At 36.5% G+C, this 23,696-nt stretch overlaps 1 protein-coding gene across 1 annotated transcript in view; it reads right to left on the reverse strand.

The window, feature by feature from the left end:
* The window catches only part of RNGTT (RNA guanylyltransferase and 5'-phosphatase), a 174,203-nt gene that overhangs the window by 100,465 nt on the left and 50,042 nt on the right, over window positions 1-23,696 (reverse strand). The window contains exon 10 of the mRNA XM_017825292.1: window positions 9,985-10,149. Within this exon, the coding sequence (XP_017680781.1) occupies window positions 9,985-10,149 (165 nt within the window). The remainder of the gene's footprint in view (window positions 1-9,984; window positions 10,150-23,696) is intronic.

Consider the following 23,696-nt stretch of genomic DNA (forward strand, 5'->3'; position numbering starts at 1 on the left):
TCTTCATAGAGAACTTAAGAGAAGTCATATATATCACCTTCTGAAAGCTGCTGCTTAAATCTTTTTTACTACCTCTCTAAAAGATTCAAAGAAAAGCCACTTCCAGATATATGTCTAGATGAAAGTCACTGGAGTCTGTGTTAGGATGCAACCTCCAATGTTAAGGTCTAAGAACCACACTAGCTTGCCTTTATTACCCATCCACAGGGGAAAAAATGTCATTGCGAACAACAGTAAAATATATTGTGAGGCTGGCAGAGAATCAAGTTAGCTGGTTTTAATTTTTTTGATATCTTTTGGGTTTTGCAGCTAATTCGTTAACTGCGCTCTTTAAATATGCTAGTAACACTAGCTGTATGCCATGTCTTTTAATTATATGGATAGAAACATTTTAGAAAAATGTAGAGCACACTGAGTAAGAGCCCCGCTTAGTTATCATCCGTGTGCTGGTTCTGAGTGAGGAACTCCAAAGGTCAGGTACCTAATATATTCAAAACAATACCCAAGAATAACACAAGCACTATGTGTGTTAATGCTTAATTTGACAGCACATCTGCATTCCTGAATTCAAAATAAGCATGAGGCATTTCTCACTGTCAATCTCTTCTCAAAAACACAATTGAGAAACTGACATCAATTAACTATGATGTTTTCAAATGCTTCTTTCAAATAAGAGAAATAGGCTGCTTCAAGAAACTTTAATTGACTTTTGTAATAGCTTCAAAATAAGAGAGACATGGACTTCTCAAAGCTGTGTGGTAATGCCCGTGCAAAACAGCAATATTTCATATTTATTTTACCTGATGAAGAAATAGAGCAACATAGCTTGGCCATTTTCTGAGCTCTCGACAGTTCTCTATTTCAACCTGCAAGTTACTTTCATTTTTTTTTCTTTTAGGGATTGGGATTTTGCCTGCATCACTCTCCCATGCTCTCTCCTAACTAGTAGAACACACTGGCCTGAGATTACAGTCCTGCTGGAGCTGAAGGAGATTTAATAGGTTCCACTAGCAAATTCTTTGACCTAGTTACAAATTATCTGCAATCTATGACATTGCTGAATGGATGGAAGACTCTCAGTAAAGTCTGTTACATGGTGTCCTCAACTGAGCAAGGTTCTAACACTGCTGTTTACAAGCTCCCTAATATGCTGGGCTAGACCAAACACTGTATTCAGTAGTTCTGATGTCAAAGGAAAAAATGACACTGAGTTCAGTGCAATGGGGCCAAGTAAATTTTAACTTGTTCTCTAAATGATCTTGCAATGTTAAAAACTCGAGAGGATTTATCTGTTATCCAGCCCCTGTGTTAACTGTTACAACATAATCTGGTCTCTGGTTGTCAAGAACATGGACAGGTTTGTTTTAATTAAATCAGATAATTAGGGAATTTTCTAAAGCATTTCTACTAAGACCTATTAAAAAAGACAAAACTGTATATACAATAATTCAATTAGAATAAACAAATATTCAAGAATATAGTCTTCATACATTTACCATTACAATGCCTGATTCAAAGTGGGCTAATATATTGCACTGGGAACTGATTAAATGATTTTAACACAAAAATTAGGGTTTAACATTATATTCTGGATGTTTAAAGACATCTGATTATTCTGCTATGCAATGGCACTTGAGGGCTTTATTTGCTATAAAGTTGAAATTAAAACTGCAAAGTCATAAGAGTTAAATGCTGAGATTTTATTATTTCTTGATTTTAAGGATGAATTCTGCATCGGAAGGTTTTTTTCAAAATTGGGCATATCACAAGAAAAGGAAGAGCTAGCAGCAATGTCCTATAATCTTGCATCATAATAAATATCTTTAAATTTCATCCTCATCTTTACAATTTTCTTTGTGTTTTTATTCATTTTATCCAAATTAAGCACGTGTTTCTTGCACGTCATTCCAACAGGAGAAGGTTGATGGCTTCCCTGCGGAGCTTCATTGCCAGGAGGCAGTTTGGAAAGTGACAGGCTGTGAAGTGGCACAATGGACAATATTAAACAGTTGCCCCTCAATTAATGAGTGGAGTGACCCACTTAGTCACCACAGCTGAGTCCTGTAACTAATTCAGAAGATATCAAATATACCAATTCAATTGCCCATACTGGGATACCAACTGGCAATTAGGTCCAAACAGATTTGCATTTCCCTGGTTTGGTATTATATCAGAAAACTGAAAGTAGAAATCACTGTTAAAGACACTATCAAAGGTATATAGTATTTCCACTGCACAAAATACAGGAGAAGTAATTTTCAAAAATGTTAGAATGTTCAAAGCTAAAGTTAAAATGCTAAAAGCTAAGCTGAATACGTACTGTCCTGATGTTTAAACTTACAATGTGCACCAAGTGTAACACTTCATCCATATGCCTTTATTTTTCCACTAGTTTCTTTATTTTCTTTCCCATACTATAGTCGGGCAAACCATAATTTAATTACATATTCCCCATCTGAATTATTCTACATTAATTTAATTTGTACCAGTAGCAATATCTAACACAGGTCACAAGTTATGAAAATAATCTTTCATGGAAATCTTTGAGACTGTTTGTTTTAACTTCAGTAGATCACTTTCTGAAAAATGTGAAATGTAACTAATTTGTGAAAAACTTCTTGAACCAAAAGCAAAAAACTTATTCATTTCCTAACCAAAATTATACTGTGCTGAAATACTATACTTGACCTTCAACACCACAAATAATAATAATCAAAAGCAAGTAGCCTAATCCTCTTTTGCTTACACTAGGAAATGAACACAGATTCCTGTGTCTGAATGGGTCTCCTTAAGTGACTCCACCAAAGCAAGGAAGCTGAAAACTTTGCCACAGTCGAGTCAGTATTTTCCCTAGCATGAGGGAAAATTTTTTGGTGTAAACCAAATCAAAGCAAGTAACTTCAGCTTCCTGTCCCACAGGAAGCAAAGGTACAGTCAGAGGCAGCTGGACACCCCACCAGCCCTGGCCTACAAAGTCTCTGCTACCCTCATCCTCCAATTGACAGCAATTATATTTATATTTACTAAACAGTATCCACATCATTGCAGTGTGGCAGCTGGTTGCATGAAACAGCTCCAGTTCACGCACTGAATTTCAAGTGGCAGTAACCTACATTGAGCTCAAGAACTACAGTTTGGTCATCTATTTCATATTACAATTTAAAAAGCTTCCACTTAGGCTGGTTGGCTGTACTTACCTTTACAATCCATATGCTAAAACCATTTTGAACAATCAGGCTAAAATACTATATGTACAAGACAGCTGCCAAGTGTAGATTTCAAATTCTAGTATAAGGTAACATTTTTCCAGCTTCTTATTTGCTACTTCTTTACTAGGTTCCTCAAGTCAACAATTATTTGCATTTATGGAAAGAAAAGCACTCCAAAAAGAAGATTTAAGTGAAGATAAGCATCAGCACAAAAGAATCTAATAAGGCAATAAGGCAATTTTGGAACAAGGCAATAGTGCTTTTACACTATTTAACTTTCCATTCTTGGGGAGATGCAACAGGACAAAGTGAGGCAGAAATTTAAGAAATAAAGAAATAAAACAGAAACAAAATGGTAGAGGGGAGGTGGGTTAGAAGATAATTAAAAGGCAATGCCACGATAAATAGGCCAAAAACCTGGAACAGAACAGATGGAATGAGGACTATGGTGTAGGCCAGACACCAAAAAGTGATTGCCAACTCTAGGTCAGGAAATGCAGGATTGAAAGGTGAGCCAATTAAGCTACTCCTTAAGGCATAGAAAATCAAAACAAAAATAAAAACAAAAACAGAGGAAACAAGTCTATTTGGCATTCAAACCCCTCCAGATGGTAACATTCCCTCTCCACTGAGATGAGGAATCCAAGATCTCCAATAAACAGATTATTTGACACTTTTGCTTCTGCCATTGCTGCCATTGAATTCTTCTGACTTCTCTCCCATGACAGCAAAGCTTCTCCACATTGCTGTCTGTGGGAAACTTGGAGATACAAGACAGGGTTTTGTGATCATTTCCAGTCAGTTTTGGGTTAGCAGCTCTCTCACCAGACATGGATAAGCTCTGTCTGCATATTCTGCCTTTTACTGGGGTTCACTTTTTCAGGGCATGCAAATACCAACTTACAGCTGCCTTAGCTGCCTGCAAAATACTTACATCAGCATCAGCAAGGCCTGTACTTAGACAATCTCCTGCACCATCAGAGGTTCACAGCCACTTAAATTTTCAAAGCAAACCACCTCAACAGGCTTTATACCTTTGTTGGTATAACTAACTTCTAAACATTACACCTCTCTTAACTACAACAAAAGCAGTTTCAAAAAGTAAAACTAAAAATCCAAATGTCAGATAAACCAGGAGAACAAAATAAGTCATCTGTCAGTTCACAGATTTGACTGGAAACTTTTAAGAAGATCTTAGACCATTTAATCTTGTAGCAGAGATTACTCACCTTCTCTCTAATCCCTCTAGGACAAGCTGTCATTTTAAAAATAGATAATAGTCTAAGAACTGACAAGGCATTGACATACAGCGTGCTAACATTTGAAAAGCATTGTTCATTTGACCTGTATCATTGTTTAACCTTTAGCCTTATTGTTCCATCGAGAGTGATGGGCACAATTCTCCATGGGACTACAGACTGCACAAAAAGGAACTTTTTTCCTACTCCTGCTAGACAGTATTTTCATTAGACAATGGGCTTTAGTGATGACATCCAGACTGAGACTGTCCACACAAAAAAGCCTTGCAAAAGAACTGTGGGTTGGTTTAAGTAATGAAAGCCAAGAGTTAAATCATTTCTAAGAATTTAATTATTTCCATGCACCTGTACTTCCTGTTCAACATAATGAAGATAATGTCCTTGTTGAAAATCCTAAAATATTCATATAAATAAAAGGCTAAGGCTCAAAGGCTAAGGGTATGAAGCATTTAAAGCACTAACCTCACTAGTCTTTAATACTTTACCATCAAGGAAGCCTAAAATTCAGATTCTTCCACTGACTGCTGCTAGCCCTACGCAATAGGTGGGAGACCTGGTAGATTTGACCATGTCATCTCCTTGAATTCTGATGCGAACCAATGAATGAAAAGAAAGCAAGATACGCAACAAAAGTGACCAGTTATGCAAGTGTAATGACAAACACCAAAAATTCATCTTTGCCCAAAAATGTTTTTCTAAAAGAACTTAAAAGTTACATTAAGAGGCAAAATAGCTCATAGAATCACATGTTCCCAGCTAACAGTAAAAGAGTAATCTGTGTTTATTAGATTATAGAGGAAAAATAAATTTAGTGATACTGCTTTCTTCATCAACATTAAAGTTCAACAAGGCAACATTTTTAGAGATTCCGAGACTACATAACCTGTCCTGCTGTGACTGTCCCTTTCTTTTCTTCCTCTTAGCACCAAAATCCAGTCTTATAAAAAATAAAAAAGTCCATCAAAACATCTTAAAATAATGTTCAAGGCGATATTATAAAGATACAGCCTTTATTTCCAAAATCTAGTACCAACAAAAAATATCAAGGCATAACTCTAAATGCTGCCATACTTCATAATTGTACTTTAAAAGTGCATTTCATTTCACAGTAAATTGATTTTCAGATTAGAAAAAAATCAGTCAGTACACTAACTCTTGTATTAAAGTTCCAAATCCATAACTCTACGAACAATTTCATTATTGGACATATTACATAACACATCACAAAGTTTACTGCTGTTTCAAGTAATTACTTTCCTTTTTTCACTGAAAATAACTAAACCTTTGGGGACAACATTCACTTTTCCTGGTATAATTAAAAGTTTTAGCCATTTATTCTGTTATTAGATATTGTGCTGAGACTCCTTGCCTTTTGAGTAATCTTCCTACAGTCCACACAAGCTAACACACATGTACTGATACATGGAAAGAATGGAATGGAATGTCTTAACTCAGGTCATAGAAAGGAATGATGAAGGGTGGCTGTGACAGGTCTATAATATTTATTTTTGTGAGGTTCAAACTGTATCCTGGGAATATATTTCAAAAATTGAAGCTTCTGAAAACTAAAATGTGATGAAGTACACTTCATTCTTTTCTTAACCCTAAGCAAGACTCAGCTACACTTCAAAAAAACCAAAACTCCAAAACATACTCCAAATATTTTGATGAAACACATTCTAACCAGTAGTATCGGGTTTCCACTTTTTCAGTCTTAAATATGCTGGTGCAATCAGAGATCCATCTTATTGGTGGCCAAAGACTGCTATCTCCATCGATCTTTGCAAACAACAAGCCTTGGGGGTGACCTGAATGAAATTAATGACTCTTGATGAAACACACCGGGAAGAAGGTAGGGAAGAAACCCTCACAGCTTCTCTCAGACCACTCAAGGGTGTAAATCTTTAGGGATCTTGTCACAGTCTAACCCCAGCCAGCAACTAAGCACCACAAAGCTGCTTGTTCTAGTCAAGAATGGAAGGATCCTATTAGATCCTTTCCACTGTTCTTGGAAAAGAAAAACTAACAAAAATGGCAAATTAATCATAAGGAAAAGATCTACCTAAGTAGATCCCACTTGTCAGTCCTTTAGCGTCCATTCAGTGGCTCCCAACTCTGGAGAGAGACTGATGGATACACTGAGTCAATCTGAATATGAGCAGACTTAGAGGATAGAAGGAATTCCTTGTCTTCCTGCAGACCTTGCTGTGCTGTACATGGAGTTGGTAAACCCTATCACGACATTCATCACTGATGCAAAAGAAAGTCATCTTGCTCTTCCAGCTATACTAATGAGGTATTCATCACTATATTTGTTGCTGTAGTTGCACAGATGACTGAATAAAAACAGGATAAAGATCCTTTGGGCAAAGCAACACTCTTTTTAAATAGTTCTCTTTCAGAATAGGGTAATGCTTCAAAACAATAGTCTATTCTGACCATATATAATGAAAAATTCACAAAGTTATGATGAAATATCCCTTTTTGATTATCCTAAGGAAGTGTTACAGGAACCACACATTTCAAGTTCACAGAAGTAGTGAAACTAAAAAGCTATTTTTGATGTAAATAATAGCAACAATAATTCTTGGTCTAAATATTATTCTTTTATTATTCTTTTGAGAATATATTTTTATGAACACTACTCTTTTGAGCAGATATATATTTGAAATATCTTTTGAATCAATAATTGTTTGTCTTAAACATTTATTAATATTGTCCTAGATAAAACTTCACATCAATACGGGTACTACTACCTAAAACTCCCTACAGTTATCATAGGGCACACAAACAGTTCCTAAATATTGACATAAAACTCCTTATTGAAAACAATGATCAGATTTTAAATCTCCTAAGAAGTTTTCTGTTATGATAGCAGTAGGAAAAACATGTTTCACTAGGTAAGAAGACAAAAACTCTATAATGTACATTGTACAAAAAGAAAAATGGGAAAGCCATGGCTATTTCAAACCCAAAATGTAGAAAGCTTCAGAGTCTGCCATGAGTGCCACTTAAAAAACCTACCCCCGACCAACTAGGAAAAAAAATCCCATTAAAAAAAAAAAATCATCACCAAGGAAGCCACACCAAACCCAAATTCCCCAAATAATTAAAAGTGTACAGATACTCTTATCCCAAAGATGTTTCTAAGGTGATGATAACATATTAGGGTGAAAATTTTTGACCGAACTGCATTTGCAACATAATAATCTCAAATGCAGACTGCAATGTCCTTAGTATTTTAGCCAGTACTTCAGAGTTACTGTTATCTTCAAATACTGTTTTTAAAAAGCATGAGATAAGTAACAAAACCAAAAAAGATAGCTGTGTTTCACACTTTCAGATGGCTTGCTTTCTCAAACTGCCTAAGTCACCACTGTATCTGCTTGAAGGATATATTCATCACTCATAAAAAAAGGCAGCAAAACTCTCAGATGGAAAGGAATCCTCAGAGAAAGAAAATGTGCTATATAACTGTTGTGGAAACCAGGCATTGACTTTTACTAACTGTAACTTGTGGAAAAGTTAACTGACAAAAAGAAGCCTAGATCAAAAGAATCTTTCAAAACATATAATTTGATAAAACCCAGGATATTACTCCTACTTGCTTTATTTTCCTACCAATTTGGCCTAATACATGTACAGAGTAGATACAGCATAAATGTTTGAAATTATTAAAATAAGAGAAAAATAACAATAGCTATTCACTCTGTGTTGCAAATAACTCTACCCCTTCTGCTCTCTGTGTCTATCTCCAACTGCTGCATACAGAAATATTCTTTACAAAAAATAAAAAAAATTGGCCAGATAACTACTTCATTTTATAATTCACAAGTTAATCAAACCTGGTGACAAAGACAAGGACAAAATGAAAAAATATTGTAGAAATATTGTGTCGAAAGCAATTATAAGTTTATTATGAGAAAACAATTCTAGACATGTATAATTTTTTTTCCCATCACCAACATATTTGATGTTTTACTGCTGGGTAATAAGACAGTCAATGTCTTAAAGTGCTTATGCTCAGAGTTTGAGAAGGACAGAAAAAGACCAGTAAAAAAACATAATTTCATTTCTGACTCTAAAAAGTGCTAAAATCCCACACAGTGGAATGCACATGGACAATTCAGAAATCTCCTTTAGACAGAAAAAAAGAGAGCTATTGAGAATAAGTTGAGAATAATTTTTATTTCCTAGGTTTTGGCAAGTGGAGGATCATTTCACTAGTCATGTGCTGGCAATTAGATTTAACTAGCATGATATTTGTTTACAGATGTGTTTTACTAGAAGTTTTTCTAAGAATGCTTCCAACCACATTCTTTTTGTGATTTTTAGATGAGGTCACATAACCTGGAACTTCACAACTCTTCAAGAAACTATAAAATTACGTAAGAAACCCTTTGTAAGACCATGTTCCTTTTGCTCTAGTTTCCTTTAATTTCCAGCTCAAACTTACATGTTCCAGACAAACAGCCTTCCTCCCTACCCTATGAAAAATTTACTTCACATTCAGAATGTTGATCTAAAACAGACAACCCAAAATGCAACAATACAGAGAAGTGATCAAAACATTTATAGTGCTTTATCCACACAAACCTCTCGCAGAATTGTTCATGACTTAAATTTTCCAAAAACTGCTAATCTCTGCCATTTTTTTTTCCAAAGTTCAACTTACGTTTTATCTCTTTATTTACTTTTCAGCCACTCCTGGTTATCCAAAATACAATTACTGCTCCTCTTGGAGCAAGATTCATTACCTGCAACAGGATCGAGGAAATGACAAAAGGAAATGAAAACTGACAATTTGCTGTTCATTGCTCTGTGCTAATGAGACACGGGACTACTTATAACAGCAGTGCCGAGAAAAACAGGTTCTTCTAGAAGAAAGTATTATCCAGGAGCCATTTAACTCACAGAAGAGAATAAAAGTATTTTACATGTCTACACTGAAGAAAAGAGAGCACTACGAAAGACAGGAACTCATATATGTATTTGCAAGTCATATGCATTACTTCAGAAGATCTAAGGCAGTATTTTAATAAGTAAAATGTGGAGACATTAACTAGGACGGGCTCTTAATAATCACTGCTGAACATGAAGCAGGAGTTCAAGCACAACTCATGATTCTTATCCTATGGCCAAATGGGGACTGGAAGTAAAAAGAACATTATATTCTTACCTAAGAAGGAGGATAGTATGAATAACATAGCTCTCAGATATTCCCTTGAGCACAGAGACATTTCAAACCTAAACCTCTTAACTTTTATATCATCATTCAACATTATGAAACTAAAGAATCAGGTTTTGCCAAAGTACACGTTTTAAATATGAGAAAACAGTAGTTCAGAAGAACCACTTTTCAAAGTATCCCAAGCTGCCAATTGCCCCCCCAGTCACTGTTGAACACTTGGTTAGCAGAGGAACTAGCTGGAAACAACAACAAAAAAGTTGAGGGAAAACCTATGCCTATCACTGCTTTGCTGACTCCAATATAAAACAACTGAAATCAAGCTTACCTTTCTTGAAGTGTAGATGTCAAAAAATGGTTTGTTTCGAACACTGAAGGGTTCCTGTGCTTTGTCGATAAGACCACTTTTCATCTTTTCATGTCGTGGAAATATAATCTCTTTCTCTATACATGAAAGTCGAACGTTAAAATCGCAGTCTCCAACAGGCTGTCCCTGCCAAGTTACAAAAATCACTATTAAAACGAAACATCAAATTATTTGAACTAAGTTTTCCTCACACAACACTTAGAACCCTACATGTATATAAAAATATTACCAAATCATTACATTTTTCCCAAATACTTTGTTTTCAAGCATTTGCCTCAGGCTGTAAGAGGTTTAATCAAATAAAAGTTCATAGAAAGATAGAAACCTGTAATATGCATTCAAGCATAGGTGAAAGAAATATTTAAATAGCTTTAAAATTAAGTAAAATAACTTAAATATTCCATACTTATAGCTTTTACATAGTAGCTACATACTTTCCACACAGTTTTCCTCTGAAGTCATTTAGCTCATTTTGTTCACAATACTATTGATGACAAAGCAAAAGTGATATTTACAGTTAAGTGAATTCCTTGCTTCAAATGTATTATATTAATACCTTGAAAGAAACATTAATTAAATAAATGTTCATTTTTTCTGTCACTGAAAAGAGAAGAATATAGCTGCAGTTGGAAAATGTGTCAGTAAACAATGGCTACAAAAACCTGCATGATATGTGATGGCTCAGGCACAAAAAGGTAGTAAAAACCCTTTGCTAAGTCTCAGTAGCACACTCTGACCTTTCAAGATCTGAAATAAAACAGCAGCTTTACATTCTCTTTATACATTTGATGCATTGCACCAGATAAGTATGAGCGTTCAAAATGCGCATTTGTCAGATTAATAATAGCTTGTAATGGACTTATTATATTTTGAACATTAAATAGTAAGGAAAACACACTGTGGATTATCACTAGCACAAAATAAGTAACTGTCAACTTATAAATTCTAAAGTTCATTTCAATCAGACATGCTGCTTTCGCAGCAATAAAGCAAAAAAGTTGTAGATTTGCATTGTTACAGACATGATACAGCACTGAAAGTTATTTACCGGAGATCATCCTTCATTTAGCCCCCCCATTCACACAAGAAAATAGTTTTCAAAACATGTTCCTTTCACAGTCCACAGGAATAAGCTCACAGAACCTTGGCTTCCAAACCAGATTTTTCAAAAATTGAAAGCAACGAGCACAGGAAACTAAGGAGACATGAGACTCAAATCATTAATGGCAGCCGTACAGCTGAGCAGGAGAATTGGCACCTGGGTATTTTCTGTACTAAACACAGCCGGAAGAAGAAAAGCCCTGCTCTAACGTGCATCAGAAAGGATCTGAACTGGTCAATTGGGAAGAATGCCAAGAAAATAAATGGAAAAATGACATTCTGATGAGGCATAAAAAGGTAAGAAATATAATAAGTAATATATGAACAGATATCTCAATTAGGAGAAAAACGGTGTGCCAATTTTAGACCAACATGAATTTTATCAGTTCTCTCCAAACTCATGTTGGCTTTCACCACAATCTTCTGCATTTCATGCTCCCAAAGGGGCATTAAGTTTGTCTTACATTTCTTTCTCAGTATTAGATCCTTACAAGACCTCTAACAAAAGTCCTCAGTTGTTCATGACAACAGCTTTAAGAACTACGCATTGCTCCCAAACTACATGTAATTCACGACCACTTTCTTTCAGGACTCTGCTTCAGTCTATATAGGAACAGGCAGCATAGCCAACATCACTCTGAGGGGGAAGCACATCCTGTACAAAGCCTGTGACAGACAACATGGGTGAAATGTCTCCTAATCTCTGTTCACTGATCCACGCTTGAGAAGAAGAAAGCTTACTTATCTGGCTGTTAACTATTGCCTTCGGCATTGCCTTCCTTTCAAGCATGAAGGTGTTATTAGTAAAGAGCCATTCAAATGAATGGAAAATTAGACTATGGAAAATTAGACTATGGAAAAATCCCAAGCACAGGAGAGTGCCTTACTCTTTACTCATTTGCCACAGAATACAGCTGCACGATCTACAGATTTTTAAGTGCCACAGACAAAATGCCAGAGAATTAATCTATCTTTCCTTCTTTCCTTCCTTCCTTTCTTTCTCCTCCCATGTACAGCATACTTGAGTACTCATCTATACAGTGATTGAGCTTATCCTGGTTTGCACATCTAATTAAAACATAAAAAACACATCTTGACCCCTGTAACAACTGACTGAAGAACTGATTGAAGAATTCTTTCCTGGGAAATGTGTACACATATTTTTTATTACTTCAAAGAATACCATAATTCTCTAGGTACATTTCAGCAAGATCTAGTGCACATGCTCTCTTTCCTACAGAAGCTCTTCCACTCAGCTGTATTTTATTAGTAGGTCTGAAAGAGCAAATTAACAAATTAGTATTTCATACATTTGAGCTTCCAATAAGCAGTAAAGTTATTCAGAAAGCTTTTTTACAATGACTCAGTCAGAAATGCTTTTGTACAGTGATTTAAATTTATTTCAATCCCTTTACAGTTAAATTAAAAGCTGAGATGACTTCATATGCACCATAAACCATCTGAATCACTTTCTTTTCCTTTAAATAATCCTTTTACTTTTTTCATCTGCTTGGAACTAATTATTTCCTGCAGTTCTGTCAATCATATATTTCTATTCCAAAGCTTGTTAAGCAGAAGAGTATATTACAACTAGGTTCCATCACATAAAGGTCAGAGCTAGGTTGACATAAGACTGTATGAGATGAGAAAACACAAACAATGCTGCCGAGCAACTTCTTCATCAGCCTAGGAAACTAAGAAGTCAAGGAGTAGTTAATTCTCACAAAGGCATAGGACATTAACAATAAGTAAATTAGCATAGCATTGAATTTAAGTGAAGGACATAGTGAACAAAAGCAATATTGGACAAGGGCAGCTTTTTTTTTCTTATTAGACAGTTGCCATAATTATGAAAAATGTTGCTAATATACAATGCATTTATCCCAGACATATCCAAAAACTTGAAGTGATAAAATTCTAGCTTTTAGCAAATAATCAGGAGGGTAACATAGGCTGCAATAAATAATTCAGACCTTGACAAAAACAGGAAGAGATTATTTAGTGTACAAAGCACATATTTAAAAGTAGTCAAACCCCAAAACATTGATGCATGTATAATCTAAACCCAGGCATTAAATAATAGCATGTTTTTAGGTAATACAGGTGTTTTATGAATTTAAACATTCAGATGTTTGAGATTTTATTTCAATATGTACGTTTTCACTTGTTCAAGAAGGATGAAGGTCACCACTGCTCAAGCGCATAGTTACTGGAGTACGTTACATGATAATTCCTGTTCTAGACGTTTTTAACCTAAAATAAGTTTTTTAGCAAAGGGTAAAACAAAATTAACAAATAGCATCTGTCTCCTATCTATGCTAGAAAGTTACACTTATCTCTCACTGCAAATTAAATGTATCCTAAAGCAAAATATCACTTAGACAAAACTTAAGAGAAGAGTCATCTGTTAAATCAACACCTCTTCCTCGAGTAGCTGAGTTCTTTTCACCTGTTCAACCTTCGTGCATTGCACTAAGGTCACAGCATGGAGTGGGCTTGCAATAGATGAGGCACTTTAAAATATGGGTTTGATTTTAAACACAATCCTTCACACAATTTCAAAACATAAAATGAGATTCCTACTGAACTTTGAAATCCATCCAGGACTCAACATTTCTAAATTTAAACTTACGTTACTTGAAATTAACTTCTTAACAGAACTCATACATAATGTCACATAAGAACCTAGCGTACCACAAAAAGAAATACATGTTTAAAATCACTAAAAAACCAGAGTCTGCATCTCATTTAATATCCATTGTCTTGAGCGGATGGCAGAAGGCACAGATTAAAAAGAAACACAAACAAGCAAACAAACAAAAAAACACAGAAACACAAAAACCAAAAAAAAGGCCATCACCAAGACAAACGCACCCAACCACCAAAACCACAGTTTCTATAACAATGCTCCAAATGAGTGCTGAGAGACTGAATTTGGACAACTGTCAGACTGTGTTCCTGCCCTCCACCCAGTTCACAGAGACCTTGATGTTGAAGTCACAACCTCATGCTACGTCTGGTGAGTAACTCAGATCCCAGGTCATTACACACAGGAAGATGGCAGGAATTGCCATCTGTCTTACAGAGGTAAGACAATAACATGATTTCTGCTGCACACCCTACCTCTCTCTCTGCAAGGAGAAAGGAGGATCTACTACTATTCTCCAGGTTTAAGTTTCCCTTCCTCTGTCTCTATGGTTGACCTTGTGGCTACAGCTCGGCAAATTCCATGAGCATTACAGAGAAAGTCCTTTATCTAAATGGATGCAGACAACATGTTATGTAGGCACTAAATTCCACAAAAGTACTCTCTCTTTGATTTTGGTATTTATTTGGCTTTCTCCCAATGCAGCTATATTAAAAAGAAAAATAATGCCTGGGCCTCTATATACAGCTGATAACTGGCACGATCAGGGATAAACAGAGAATATTTATTTTTTTTCCTCAATGAGATACGGTTGAAGCCTACCTACCAGCAAAGCATGCTGCATTTGCTTCTCCAGAGCAGTACCTGAGACATGAATAATTCAGAACACATACATATATACGTTCCATGCACGTCTTCACTTATTGAGCCATAGAGGAACATATGTCACAACTGTCTTAGCTTTAATGATTTTGAGAGAAGAATAAAGGATAAGCTCAGCCTGATATTCTACCCTGTGTTTAACATTATTATTGACAATTCAAGGCACCCACAGCTGACATCTGCATTTCCAATGAAAGCCCATTATTAGTTCTCCCATCTTCTGAAGACCATGCAGTCTAATAATTTGCATTTTATATTAATGATCTGGCACTTATTTCTTCTGACCATGGTTCCATTGATGCTGCTTTTTTTATATGCATAGCCTTATGTAAAAACAATCTGAAGGTGCTGTTTCAGTCTCCAAATAAGATTATTACTATATTCAATCACCTAAAAGGTTTTTTTCATTTCCTATGAAGTTTTCTTTTTAAAGTAGGATTAAAAGTAAAGTATTAGACAAATAAAAAACTTTATAGAATTATGATCCTCAAGTTTTTCATTTCTGAAAGGCAAAAGGCATGACAAGCAATATAATCTAAAAATACATGTTAAAATTTGGGGGTTTTTTCTAATTTTTATCACTCAAATATTCAAAAGAGATATGACAATGGCAAGGCATTCAGCAGACTCAAAATGGTTTCTAAAATTTATCTTGGCATCAATGAGGTACAGCATGTGAAGTATTGTTTCAATTGTAACAATACAACCAACATGCAGCAAGAACATAATTACTATTTATATGCTAAAAGTTTAAAAAATGGAATATCACTTTGATTTTCCACAGAACAAAAATGGTTTGGAGAATCAGATCTATTAAAAAGATTGCTTAAGACATATATTAAATTATTGGTATTTACTTGAAAAAATAATCACTGAATATAAATTCAAAAATGTACAAACCAACAAAGGAAAGAAGTTTGTAGCCAATGGCTAACACCAAGGTGCAACAGAACATACAAATATAGCCCCAGAGAGGTTTTTTATTAGCAAACATAACTTGAATGAAACAGCAGGACTATCAAAACTGTGGGTAAAGAGATAAGATCAAAACAGAAAAGGTAGATTGTAATACAAACATTTCTCCCTTCCCTACTCTTCTTGGATTGCTCAAAATTTAAAACAAATTCAAGAAAAAAACCAGAAAACTCTGTAATTTCAAGTGGATGATAAGTTTGCATCACCAGTGTAAAGGTAACACATACAAAGCAGAATATTTACTATCAGTTGAAGTGACTAAATCATTATTCTCATGACTAACACTGGGCAGTAAAAAGGCAGACTTATGGAAACAAGCATTTCGCATGAATGAACCCTAAGCCCCATCTTTTGATTACAAAGCCCCAGTTAGGCATCAAAAGCTTAGTAGCTGCTATTTTGGGAGCACAGACATCTCAGTCCAATTCATTGTTTGATTGCATTTACAGTGACTTCATTTAGAAATCTTTCTGAGCCCTCAAAAACAGAACTCAATAAGGGGATTTTACTGGGATGTAAGCGCTTAGAACCAAAAGGAATTTTGTTCTGTCTAGACCGGTTGCCTCCCCCTCAGGTAATCTGAGGAGTAGATGAACTTCCCATTTCAATTACAGAAGCACAAGTCATAGTTCTAATAACCTATAACTATAAAATAGATGTGTCATTATCATCATCGGATATTTACACACAAAAAGATTGCGTATGGGAATAAAAATTTTAATTATTCATTTTACACTGAATTTAGGCTACCTGCAACGTCAAACACAGGATTTTACTGTTTCTGCTTTTTCCAATTATTCTTCCTAGTGCTTTTGTTGCATGTAGTATGGAGGCATTCTTAACCTTAACTGCAACAGATACTAGATGATCCAGTCACTATTTTCTCTTTCTGCTTCTACTCGCCTCACACTGCCTTCCTTTCTACCAGCCATTCACAATGACTCATCATAGGAATAGCTATTATGGGTTTTCACGTGGCTGTCTTTATGATAAAGAATTATCACTCCAGTGAATTAAAGAACCGTGGGAAAATTCCTTCATCTTAAAGACATTATTCAAGGCATTTCATACTTGAAAAGATTCTGGCACTGATGTTCTTAGAATACAAATCACTTCATGGTATTTAAAATAAGACTAGTACAGTAAGTATGAAGTCTCCTAAAAACTAGAAAAGAGAACAAAAAAAAAGTAGTAACAATCAGTACTTATTCACAAATACTATCTTAGAAAAGGAACTACCTACGTTTCCTAAACCGTGATAGAACTAAAAATTAAGTATCAGCTTGTAATAGATGTTATACTCCTGAAGACTTAATATCCATCATTTCAAGACATAATCTTCTTTTAAGGTATCTAGTTCATTGTGTGCATGCTTAGCTTATGAATAAGAAATACTGATTAATGTAATACTAATTTCAAAAGAAAAGTAGTATTTTTCTTCATATTTCTTTTAAATAAGAGAAATATTCTAAAAAGGATGAAAATATAGCCTTCACATTCTCTCCTAGATCACAACAGTCAGTCAGGGTATTCAGATGTATTAGAATCACAGAATGGTTTGGATTGGTAGCAACCTTAAAGATCATGTAGTTCCAATCCCCCTGTCATGGGCAGGGATACCACCCCCTAGACCAGGTTGCTCAAAGCCCCATCCAGCCTGGCCTTGAACACTTCCAGGGATGGGGCATCCACAGCTTCTCTGGGCAACCTGTGCCAGTGTCTCACCACCCTTACAGAAAAGAATTTCTTCCTAGTATCTTATCTCAACCTACTCTCAGTTTAAAGCCATTCCCCTTGTTCTGTCACTACAGACCCTTGTGAAAAGTCCCTCTCCAGCTCTCCTGTAGGCCCCCTTTAAGTACTGGAAGGTGCTATAAGATCTCCCCTGGGCCTTTTCTTCTCCAGACTGAATAATCCCAATTCTTTCCCAATTAGGTATGGAAAAGTATATACTAGAGAGGTCCTGCTTTCACCTTCATAAAACCTATCTTGAACTATATAGTTATTTTATATTTGGTACATCATTCCAATTAATTTTGACTATTTTTTTCTCTAGTTTTTTTCTCCTAGAAACAGGAAAAAAGATGGGAAGGTAAGAGAGAGAGAAAGCTGAAAAATAATGAAATATTATGGCTACATTAATTGCAGAAAAGGAGTAATTAAATCTAAGTTAGGAAAATAAGACATGACAACATTTGAACACACTCTCACTGCTTCCATATGATATATTCCCAATCATACTCTATTTCGCTTATAGTTTTTTCTGTTTTGAAAGATACTGGACAAGAAAAGCCCTGTGTTAGACTTCATTCCCAGTACATAGAAAACTGGACATGATAATGCAACTGCAAAACCTGCTCCACTGCAAAGTTTTTCACACTTTCCACTTCAGCTGTGATTACTGCCACATTTTTGAGAGATCTCTATATTTGCTTGAGACAGAAGCTGGCTTTAATTCCACTTGGCAGTTCCTATGGGAATGACTTATAAACTGCAAGATGAGGGAGACAGTTTTTCTATTTAATCATAAGCAGTTCCTAGCATAACAACAAGATAAAAAGATACTGCAAATAAAAGTGAGGGGCTTTTAAGGCTAAAAACATGAAAGGCAAAAAATTGTTTAGCAAAGATATTGAGAAAAGTTCTTTAAGAAGATCATCTAAGAACAAAAAATTTGTTTGTGGACTTTATTCTCCAAATCGTGTTTAAGGTTTGAAATATCTCAGAGTTATTTTCATTTACAATGCAACTTAAACATTCAGGTCTGACTTTGGATTTTTTTGGAGCATGTTTCATGGTTTCCTGAAAAAGTGTCACATCAGAGTAAGCAAGTAAAACATACAGAACCTGAAAAATATAAAGGATTTAATACTGGGACAACATCTAAAGTTACTCTTGGAGAACTGCTTGTCCTGTATCTCTCTCCCAGGAGCAACACTTTGTGTCCCTTCCTCTGACAATTATGCTAGTGATAATCTGCCATTCAAAAAGGTTCTAACGAGAGTAACACATTTGGAGAATGAAACAGGACATGACAAAATTTAATACACTCCTTTTGCTTTTATATAATATTCTATTAAGCATTCTCTATTTTGGAAAATGTGGAGAACAAACCACCTTCACTGTGATCTACAGTGCCCCCTGGGTTGGGAAAAGGAGGATCAGAGATGTAAGGGAAAGGAAGAAATAACGTTTTCTTCACACAGTCTGACCAGCAAGTAAAACAGTCAGGCTTCAAACTAATTACCACTAAACAATGCTCCCCAACAACAAGCAGCTTATTAGACAAAAAATACAAAATTAAGAACACAAAACCAGCAAAGACATCCTGTTCAGCATGTACTAATTATCACTCTTCAGCAATAATTTACTTTATGCAGGCATGTTAGCAAAGGAGACATTTTAAAAAAAAGAGATGTAAAAAGGCATAGAAATCCTACTTTTCAGTTGCTGTGCACTTTACTCAAGCACAAGGAGGAACAGTGAAGAAAACACAAATTAACTGTCTGAAAGTTTACAGAAGAGGTATGAAGATTTGGAAACTGTGCTGAGACATTCAAGTCAGGTTTTCAATGATGGACAAAAGATGATCAACTGAGACTTTGAAAAGACAACTAGCTAAGATGTATGTCTGCCAGTCCAGCTCCACAGATCCAAAAGCTTCTGCAGCATTACTCCCTTACCATGTTGATTCTCCATCCTACAGGCCCACCATTTGTTGCTCTTCCTATACCACAATGCTACCCTTTCAGAACTTCAGAATACTGAAACACATTACCTGGCCAAGCTGCTGTTGCTCTTAACAAACAGCACCATAAAACCAGAGGAGGAAGAGAAAGTAAACTTAATGCACCTCTCCCAGAGTGAACAGAAAGCAAAGCAAGACACAACAGAGTGGATGCTCATTTCATTTACCTGACACCCTGAGCCATGAAGGAATGAAGTGATATATACAGATGTCAAGAACATAACACACATTAAGAGCACCATTACAAACATTTGGGTGTTTGTTAGGTAAGTCTCTGCAATAAATAATTGAGAGGGTGCAAAAGCAAACACGAGCATGGCATCCTCATTTTCAAGAGTACTATTAGTAAAAAAAGCATTTTAAATCTATATTTTCAGGCGGTACCACTTGAAACAGAGCCTCAGAATTAAAATTAAGAGTGGAAGGGTGACTGGCAGCCAGGTGCATTTTTAAACAGAAAAGATACAATTAAACACTTGCACCTCTGAACTGTGCCCTCAAAACTTTCACAGGTTTCACCTTTTTAAGATAAGGTTAAGAGGCTAGCAACTAAGAGACAGCACGTACTGTGAGCCTTACATTGTTTTAAAATAAAGTTTGTAATGGAAAAGTCAGACAAGGTAATATTTTACAGGGATTTAAAACAAACATTTTTCATGCATTAATTCAATAAGCACATTGGCTGTAAGCGGGATTTATGACTAGCATACCTATTTACCATGACAAATTTTATCTAATAGCAACAGCATTGCTATGTATAATGACAACCTAAGAAATCTTGATCTTGACTTAATTTAATGCACAGAGTATTAGGAAATTGAATCAAAATTCTATCTCCTTTCTAAACGTCTAAATAATTATTCTTTGTCAAGCATTCAGTCTATTCTTACCGTTGCAATCTGGTCTCATGAAAACTTGGCTAGAGTTTAAAAATTTAAAGGCCAGGGCTAGAATGGAAAAGGAAAGTAGTATTCACTTTCAGCATCCTTGCTAAGAATGCACTAATTAGATCCTACATCATGCCAGTGTTACTTTTTATTACTTAACTAAGGAAAAAAATAGTTGCTTAAGTTTAGCGTCTATACATTTACATGTAGCTACTGAATATTATCTCAGAAAAAGCTTCTCAAAACAAGGTTTTTCAGGAAGAGTTGTCTCTAAGATGACTGGAGAATGAAGACACCTTCTCTTGTGGATTGTTTCAGACAAAAAGGGATTTGGATTTCCCTGTATTTGCTTCTAGGGCTATTAATTATTCTACTGTCAGCTTCCTCTGTTACACTAGAATTATCCACCAAATTTGAACTTCTTATTCACTATTCAGGTGAAAGAGTTAGTGCAATACAGCTACTATGAGTTCATAATAATGAACTCAACTACATACAGAGGCAAATCAAGAAGCTGAAAAGTAACATCGTCCTGGGATAAAAAGTGTTTTCCCGTGGAGTTAGAAAAAGTGGTTAACCCTGGGGGGGTGGTGTTCCTGGTGTGCCAGGCCCAATCAGAAGCTACATTTCACTACTGTAAAAATGAACATACAGGCACAGGCTGGAAGAGAAGAAAGTTGAGGTAGCTGTAGGCATGTTGTGAAGCCACGAGGAGGGAGGGTCAGCAGGCCCTCTTCTTCAGCCCCTGGCTGGGGGGCCTGGAGCAGCGCAGTAGCTGAGCGGAGCCCCCCCTGAGGCTGGTGATCAAGGGGGACTCCGAAAGAATTGGAGAGATCCCTGGATCGCACCTTCTTTTACCCTCTTATGTGAGGGGGAAAAAGGACAGCTGTGTGCAGAGCTGAACAGAGGCAGTGGTGGCTGAAAGCCAAAAAGATAGCCAGCAGCAGCGAGATGGCATGGAGCCAGGCTCAAAGACGCAGAGAGACGTCCTGCAAGGAGAGAGAGAGCTGGCAGCAGAACAGAGAAAACTCAGTGAAGACTGTTTTGGGGGTAAGACTGAATTAAATCTCCCCAAAACCCCTTTTAGAAGACCCTCTTTTAGAAAGAGGAATGGACTTCCATTTGAAGGGGAGTTCTGAAATGCAGCAGCACCGGAGAAGAGGAGTGAAAATCTCTAAGGAAGTCCCTGGAAGACTCGGGTTTGAGGGATTAGGATTTTCACAAAGTAAGAACAGAAAAATTCTGACTGCAATACTCAAATCTGCTGCCATAAAAATGAAGGATGATAACTAATACCACAGAAACTAATTTGAAGGAACTGTGACCTGAAAAGTGACAAAAAGACTTTTCTCTTTTCTTCCTGGACTCTTGTTGAACAAAAAGAGAAATTTAATCGAATGTAAATATATTATTATTTCATCGTAAAAACAGTAGTTGTTACCTATATCTATATATGTATGTAAATAAACCTTGTAAGTATTTTCCCCTTCCCCCAATGCTGAGTAGCTGTGTTTTGTCTGAAAACCCTCTCACACTGAAGCAAATTGTGGGAGGGGAGCTTGGACTTGGAAACTGGATTTTTGAGGGGTCTCAAACCAAGACAAACATGCACCACAGGGATTTAGCTCTGTACTCCATTAAGGCTAAATACCACAAGGAATGATGGGTGCCATTAGGCTTTTATGTTCAGAGGAATACGAAAAATCCAGATTTCAAGTGTATGGAGCTCACACATAGCCAGTGACATGAATGTGGGAAAAAAAACCACCTCAATTAGAATATTAAAAGCTAAATAAACACATGAATTTTTATTAAAGACTTTATCATTTTTCAGTGAGAAAAAGATTTTTCTTAGAAAAAAAAATCCAACAGGTTGTAAGAAAAGACAAACTGTGTTATATAATTGATATAATTGATTCCTACTCACAGAAACATTTCACGAGCCAAAAGTAATTTCAGATGATAACGACATCTTTCCCATATTGGTGCCATCCTCTCCATAGACAAGCAGAAGTGGCATACCAGTTTTCATCCTTCTTGGATCTTCTTTAACCCTCCACAACAGACTTGTGCTGTCTGTTATATCATAGTATATCATGATATACTACTATTTTTTATTTCACCTTATTCTCTCTCTTCTTTTCTACAGAAGGAGCCTGCATGTCCTCTGCCCTAAGCCCCTAAAGGCACATTAATAGCAGAATACCTGATATTTCACAAAACAGCACTTTCTGAACTTCAGAGAGGTGAGCCTCAAGTCTGTGAACTAGAAGACACTCTGGGTACATCCACACTAGTGAACCCACAGGGCAAATGCCTCATCACTGTCCCTGAAGCCATCAGTTATCTGACCACATTCATACTCTCTAAAAAGAGAACTATGAGACCTCAGAACATCTGACAAGAATGGTTCCTGAGCAATGTCAAACTTTAAACTATTCTTAAGAACTGCTCAGCAGTTCTTGAGTTCTTGAGAAGCAGCCAGCCAGGACCAAAAGTGTGCCAGGGACCATTTTAACTACTTTAAAACGGGACAAAGACTGAGTAGTAGGATCCCACCCCTCACACAGTTTCATTTATCAGTATATGCAGCCTCTCAGAACAGACTTCAGTTATGTGTATAGACTGGGTAATCAGATGCTGGAAAGCAGTGGTGCAGAAAGGGGACCTGTGGGTCCTGGTCCAAAGTTGAATATGAGTCAGCAGTGCCCTGGCAGCCAGGAGGGCCAACCGTGTCCGGGGGGGGCATCAGGCAAAGCATCACCAGCCAGTCAAGGGAGGTGATTGTCCTGCTCTGCTCTGCGCTGGTGTGGCCTAACCTTGAATACTGTGTGCAGTTTTGGGCACCACAATATAAAAAAGCCATTAAGCTCTTAGAGAGTGTCTAAAGGAGGGCCATGCGGATGGTGAAGGGTTTGGAGGAGCAGTTGAAGTCACTTGGTTTGTTCAGCCTGAAGAAGAGCAGACTGAGAGGCAACCTCATGGTGGTCTCCAACATCCTCATGGAAGGAAGCAGAGGGGGAGGCACCAATCACTTCACTTTCATGACCGATGACAGGACTCGAGGAAATGGCATGAAGCTGAGTCAGGGGAGGTTCAAACTGGCTATCAGGAAAATGTTTTTCACTCAGAGGGTGGCTGGGCACTGGAAGAGGCTCCCCAGTGGTCACGGCACCAAGCCTGAGAGAGTCCAGGAAGCATTTGGACAAAGCCGCCAAGTACACAGTGTGATTCTTGGGGTGTCCTGTGCTGGGCCAGGAGTTGGACTCTATGGTACTGATAGGCCCCTTCCAACTCTGTATATTCTATGATAATTTTATATCATCTGAGTTGTTCTTTATAGAAAGAACCAAACAAAGCAGAAAAGAAAAATCAGAGATTGTTCTGTGGCCCCTCAAAGAGTTGAGGCCAGAAGGCAGGTTTATTTCACTAT

Source organism: Lepidothrix coronata, unplaced genomic scaffold (genome assembly GCF_001604755.1).
Source record: "Lepidothrix coronata isolate B3197 unplaced genomic scaffold, Lepidothrix_coronata-1.0 Scaffold4, whole genome shotgun sequence".
Classification (NCBI taxonomy): Eukaryota; Metazoa; Chordata; class Aves; order Passeriformes; family Pipridae; genus Lepidothrix; species Lepidothrix coronata.